The 6,596-nt window shown below is 34.1% G+C and overlaps 1 protein-coding gene across 1 annotated transcript; it reads right to left on the bottom strand.

The window, feature by feature from the left end:
• Positions 1-1,525: 1,525 nt before the first annotated feature.
• On the bottom strand, positions 1,526-6,557 carry asmt (acetylserotonin O-methyltransferase). Its single transcript, XM_055214794.2, has 8 exons — positions 6,289-6,557; positions 4,379-4,556; positions 4,004-4,133; positions 3,810-3,878; positions 2,889-3,007; positions 2,149-2,289; positions 1,918-2,040; positions 1,526-1,765 (listed from the first exon to the last, which is right to left on the bottom strand). Exons 1-8 carry the CDS (start codon positions 6,424-6,426, stop codon positions 1,554-1,556), a joined length of 1,110 nt encoding a protein of 369 aa, XP_055070769.2. The 5' UTR covers positions 6,427-6,557; the 3' UTR covers positions 1,526-1,553.
• Positions 6,558-6,596: the final 39 nt, after the last annotated feature.

Genomic DNA, 6,596 nt, shown 5'->3' with positions numbered 1-6,596 from the left:
ATTGCTGGAAGGTTTTGATATTGAAATAAAATAAATAAATCTCTTTTAGTCAATATTCAAAATAAAGAAGAAATGTTGTCATCATGTTGTACCAAATCCATTTATTTTTCAGAGAAAGACAGAATGAGATGTCAGAAATGTCTGCGCTTCTCATTGCATACAATGAAAGTGAATACTGATACTGATATTGGGTTTGTGTCGTCTCCTCTTGAAGAGAAGAGTTTGTGAAATGTCATTGTGGTGAACTTGAGGCTTTGGTTTGTTTGATGCTTTTGGCTGTTTGTGTCTGTCTGATGTTATTTCTGTCTCGTGTGCTGCGTTTCTCTTCTCTACAGGCTCATAAATAAAAACATGGAAATATGTTAAGGTGTTTTTTCAGCTAAATATGACATCACTTCTCTTCTGAGTCTTTAATCTTTATAAACTGTATTTACATTAAATGTGTGTAGTGTAAACCTCACGCTGCATACGGCCTATGCTTGTTTGAATTCATCTCAATCAGAAACAAAGTGTGATATTTAAATATTATTGTTATTATTATTAATTAAACAAAGATTTAGATTGAACATTGTTAAAAGAATCATTGAGTGTCATTTTAAGTTTATGTTGTTGATGGAGGGCAGTTTTTTTACTAGCATAAGAAAAAAATATTATTGAATCAAACTCAACTAAACTACACTGCAAAAAATGATTTTCAAGAAAAAATGTTCTCCGTATTTTTGTCTTGCTTTCAGTAAAAATATCTAAAAATTCTTAAATTAAGATGCTTTTTTCTTGATGAGCAAAACCACCCAAGAAAATAAGTCTAGCTTTTTGATAATTATTTTTTAAACACTAAATTCAAGAAAAATTTGCTTACCCCATTGGCAGATTTTTTTGCTTGTTTTATGCACAAAATCCCTTAAATTTGATATTGTTGGTCTAAAAACTAGACTTATTTTCTTGGGTCATTTTGCTCAAAAAATTTACTGTAAACAAGACAAAAATACTAAGAACATTTTTTCTTGAAAATCATTATTTGCAGTGTAGTGATGTCAGAACATTTACAAATCTTTTGTTTGGAATGAGTGGTTCGGTCTCAGTTTGTTTAATGGTCTGACTGGTAGTTAAACTGAACTGAGAGAAGATGATGATCATGATGGATCAGTGCTAAGTGAAGGAGGTTTGACAGCTGATCTATAGTTAAGATTGTATAGATTACAGTATTACAGATTTTACACAGTAACTTTAGTTCAGTGTAGTTAAGGTAATCTACTTGTTGGTTATTTTGAGTTTACCTGAAGTTATTTTTGTTCTACGAAAGTGTTTCTTTATGTTGTTCCTGCTGAAACCGTGTTACTTTAATTTAATGTTTTGAATGAACATTAATGAGTCAAATTTCTTTGTTTTCTGCCTCTTTACAGTTTTATAAAAATTTAAAGACATAATTAACACTTTTTGGAATTGGCAAAAAATCCTGAAGGATTAATTTTATAAAAGACACAGCTATAAATTCAGTGGTCACATTGGAAAACAAGTTGACTAGTTATGAGTGGTAAGTCCTGCTAATATGTTTATTTTCGTGCCAAGATGACATCATAAAGTTTGTCGGTTCTGTGGATCTGGACGCAGGTGAAGCCGGCTGTAGTGAGCAGTCGGCTGTAATCTGAACCCTTTCGCTCTCGACCTTCAGTCTGAACTAACATATTGAGTGAATAAAGCTGACCGGTCAGAGGACCGCTGTTATCTTCATATAATAAAGATTCAATCAGTAACACACCTCCACCTATAAACACACAAACACACAACAGACACATAAACATCTGACAAGTATGTTCTTCATCAAGTATAGCCTACTACATACTCATACAGTACATGCATACTAAAGGTGTGTGTGTGTGTGTGTGTGTGTGTGTGTGTGTGTGTGTGTATATATACCTGATGTACAGGACTGGTGTACTTTAGTGAGCAGCTCTATACTCCTCTGATCTGTCCAGTCATGAAGAATGCGAGCGAGGATGTAAAGATCGGCAGGGGGAAGAGCATCTTTAAAAAAATCTCCTGTTGTCAGACACAAATGTACTGCAATCATTTTCAAATTCATTATAAATATTCAGATGTATTTACAGTTGAAAACATTAGATAATGAAGATCATATAATACAGAGACCTTCACAGAAGGAGATGCGCTCATGTGGCTCTGACACAAAGTGTTGTCGTGATGTTTGAATAACTTTAGGAAGGTCAAAGATGATGAGAGATGATTGAGGATAGAGAGACAGACACTGTTTGGCCAAAGCTCCACTACAGCCTGAATAAAAGAGAAGAAACATCACATTAATATTCTTCTCTTATTATTCAACCATCTGCTCTCTACAGCACACACTTCTGTTTCTCTCAACCGCTGGAAGACACTAAACTAACACAGATATTTTAAAGCATTGGTTACATCATATATCTCCAAAAAGTCATATCAAGGTCACAATAAAACTAAATATGCACCACCAATCTTAATCTCAAATTATGAAGAAGAGCTCCTGCACATATACATACACATAGTTTCACAGTATTAACATGAGGATCAGTGCATCAATATTCCTCCTCTCATCTATCAATGACACACAACTGTAACACAACACAACCTCTCTCAGTACTCATAACACAACATCAACATCAGCTCTACAGCACCATCCGGTGGATTCAGAAAACTTACATGACACGAGCCAAGTGTTTACATTCACATTAATGCATGTGGCAGGAATCAAACCTCTGACCTTTGTGCTGTTAACACAACGCCGTTGAGCTGCTACAGGAACCTCATGTTTGATCTTCACAGTAAACGAAGAGGAACTAAACTCATCATTGTGTCACTAAAGTAAAGTCTGAAGAGCGTGATGTCTGATGTCTCACCTCCGAGGTCACAGATGCATCTGAATGGTGAGAGATCAAACGCTGTAATGACATCATGACCACAGATGTTCCAGATGGAGTTCATCAGATGCATGAACTTTACCATCTCATCATCAGACCTGAAACACATACAGATCAGATCAGAGTCACATCCACACCAGCAGCTTGATTGTAAAAACACATTTATTATTAACTTTAACTATCTGCTCTTTCATAGTTCATGAGATCTGAATAATAAAAACATTCATCATCAGCTGCCGGTTCTTCTGTCTGGAGTAATGATGGATTTGATCCAGTGTCACATTCAAAATATGTTTTAAATATGCTAAATACATTTGAAGATAACCTTCATTTCACACCTTCACTATTTCAAAATATACAAAAATGGCCAAAAAATATATTGGTGAAAAATCTATTTTATTTGAAAATATATTTCAGTGCATATATTTGTTTTATATATTTAAACCACTGAAAAAAATGATTCATTGAATTTAATCAATTTTTTTAAGGTAAGTGGTTGCAATCAATTTATTTAAGCTACATTTAAACAAAAGTTTTATATTTTACTTTACGTTACTAATCTTTTTTGTTTAAATGTAGCTTAAATAAATTGATTGCAACCACTTACCTTAAAAAAATTGATTAAATTCAATGACTCATTTTTTTCAGTGTATATGGGTTTGTTTGTGTGTCTGTGTGTGTAGGGCTGATGTGAAGGACAAAATACACTTCTATGAAAAACTACCATTTAGTATGTTTTTTTTAGCTGTTCAGTTTATGGGGACACTTCATGTGTCATGTTTATAGCATAGTAAACATGTCATTACACACTATTCATGTCTATGTAAACCACACACACACACACACACACACACACACACACACACACACACACACACACACACACAGTGAATCTCTCACCTGTATAAAGCTTGAAAGAGATCTTTTGAGTTTATACCAAACGCTTTCTCATATTGATTGTTTCCTTCTCTGTGATGGTGAAAGATAAAACAAAGACAGTGAGATGAGATTGAGTTGTGATTTGTGTGCTGTTTGATGTTCATCTTTTATATGTCAGAATGATTAAATGAATGAATGCACTGCTGGTTTCTCACCGGATGGCATCAGTCAGGTAATGCCAGCACAGGTAGATTGTTCTGGAACTGTACTGGATTGAGTGATACAGAGATCTTGGACTGGATTCTATCAGAAATACTGTCGACATTTCTGTGTTACTGTAAACAACTTCAAATGTAAAGAAAAAAAAACAGTTTATTTCAATGCAAATCATGAATGAGTTGAATCACACTGACTGTTAATACTTTCATAGAAATAATACCTCACTGTAAGTTATAATATTAACGGTGTTTTCTGTAAATATATATTTGAATAATGATGCATTATTTGATTTACAGATTTGTTTTCTGCGCTCTTGAGCAGACTTCATATTGATGATATGTTTGATGATGGGTAATATTGGTGTATGTTACCTTCACCAGCAGGATTTGTTTGTGTGTTCAGAAGCTCCAGACCCACACAAGCTGACAGAAGTCGTTCAGTAGCATCACTGCTCAAACCAAGAGCCTGCGCAAGATCTGCAGAAGACAACGGCTGCGCAGACGCATGCAGCTGCTCAAATACTCCCAACTCACATGCAGCAAACAGAGTCTGACAATCAAATCAATTCAATGGATCAATAAACAATATACTCTAAGTAATCTGTCATTATTTTGTCTATTTTAAATGTTTGGATGAGCAGCAAAGATTTCTTTCAATAAAATGTTGCATTCAACTTGTGTTTCTATTTCTATACAATGAAAGATTTTTTGAAATGTGTTGTAACTTTACTTAAAGGGATGTTCATAAGATTGATATGACACATGAAGGAGATTTTATGGATGTTTATGATAACTGTCATTAAGTGTCATTCGCCCAACCACGTCATTTCTAATGCAAAGATGACATTGTTTGAGATTACTTAAACCAATACATCAAAATTTGTCATAAATCTTTCATAATGACATAGCTGATTGATTAAGAAACGTCCTATAGCTTTATGGCTTAATTGATATTGACTGTCATGAGGTCATTATAATTGTGTCAGACATCTTTTATAATTTGTATAACTGTAGTTGAAGTCAAGAAAAATATTTATGATGCTGTTATAAAACTATTTGTAACTATTAACACTTAATGATAATTAAATGACACATTCAATTTGTATCACTAATAAAAGTGGTCAGACACAAATATAATGGCTTCATGACAGTTAATGTCAAAACCAACCACATGACAGTTTAATGCAATGTTAACACATAAAGCAGGTAGTTTCTTAATAAATCTGGTATGTCATGTTTATGACACGTTTTGATGTATTGGTTCATGTTGTTATAACAAAGTCATCTCATAAATTGTCATCATTAAGCCAATGACACTTAAAAACAGTTGTCATAAACGTGCATAAATCTCCTTTATGTTCGTGGCACAACGTCTTATAAAAAACCCCTTTAAAGGTGCAGTGTGTAATTTTTAGAAGGATCTCTTAACAGAAATGCAAAATAATATACAAAACTATATTATCAGGAGTGTATGAAGACCTTTTTATAATGAACCGTTATGTGTTTATTACCTTAGAATGAGACATTTTTATCTACATACACCGAGGGTCCCCCTACGTGGAAGTCGCCATTTTGTGCCGCCATTTTTCTACAGAAGCCCTTAAAGGACAAACTTTTTTCCTAAGTTGTCTCCATCGATGGCATGTTTTTCCGGTGGTGGCTACTGTAGCTTCTCTATATGTTTCAAAAGCGAGGGGTGAGCAGTGGACTGAGCTGTTGGTTGCAATTTTCAACCTCACCACTAGAAGCTGCTAAAATGTACACACTGCACCTTTAAGTAAAGTGTTACCAAATATGTTACAGTTTAATTTTGCTCCAATCTTTGAAGAGTTTGTTTGGTGTCTCTCAATGATATATATTTTCTATCAAAGACTGCTTACCAAACAAATATAAAGCTTGTTATAAACTGAGCTATAATGTTATGTTGAGACCTGAACCTCCACCTGAGCAAATAGTTTGTTCTTTATTACAAAAACTTTCACCTTTAACTGCTCACTGTGGCCTTACAAACATCTCCTTTATATTCAAACAAACATTAAATGGCACTGCTGTCTGTGTGAGAATCTTGTGGATCTCAAGACTTAAGTGAGAATATTTCACTTCAATAAAGCTAAAACAATAACTGTGAAATATCAAACTGAATTTCTCAAACTTCATTCATTTACAGGTTGGGTTAAATATTTCTTATTCTGCAGAAACTACTGAAGACATCACCGTCTCAAACACAGATCCCGTATGAAAAGCAACGAACTGAAACTCAATCACATTTCCATCTGCTTTACCTTTGACACCATGAAGCCCTCCATGTAATCCAGAATTTTTCTTGGGTATAAATCATCTTTTGCAGAGGTCATTTTTCCAGACGATTGCTCTCGGTCTGTGCGTGAAACACTGAGCTTCTGTAGAGACAAGCTGTTCATATAATCAGATTAAACAGATTATAATCCCAGACACAAGTTCCCATCATTCACTTCGACACAGTAAATAAATCTAAAGCTTCACTTCAATTATCCAAAAACATTAAGACCAAATGATGAATAACTCGACTGAGTTCATGAAGAAAATCACATTTATCCTCTGATATCTACAA

Source organism: Misgurnus anguillicaudatus, chromosome 17 (assembly GCF_027580225.2).
Source record: "Misgurnus anguillicaudatus chromosome 17, ASM2758022v2, whole genome shotgun sequence".
Classification (NCBI taxonomy): domain Eukaryota; kingdom Metazoa; phylum Chordata; class Actinopteri; order Cypriniformes; family Cobitidae; genus Misgurnus; species Misgurnus anguillicaudatus.
Note: the sequence above shows the minus strand (reverse complement) of the source record. Positions and strands in the feature narration are given on the sequence as shown.

Coding starts and splice junctions, on each gene's coding strand:
- asmt (XM_055214794.2), bottom strand. CDS start 6,426: ATGAACAGCTTGTCTCTACAGAAGCTCAGTGTTTCACGCACAGACCGA. Junction 4,557..6,288: donor AGGGCTTCATGGTGTCAAAG/GTAAAGCAGATG, acceptor TTTGATTGTCAG/ACTCTGTTTGCTGCATGTGA. Junction 2,290..2,888: donor ATGCATCTGTGACCTCGGAG/GTGAGACATCAG, acceptor TCTTTTATTCAG/GCTGTAGTGGAGCTTTGGCC.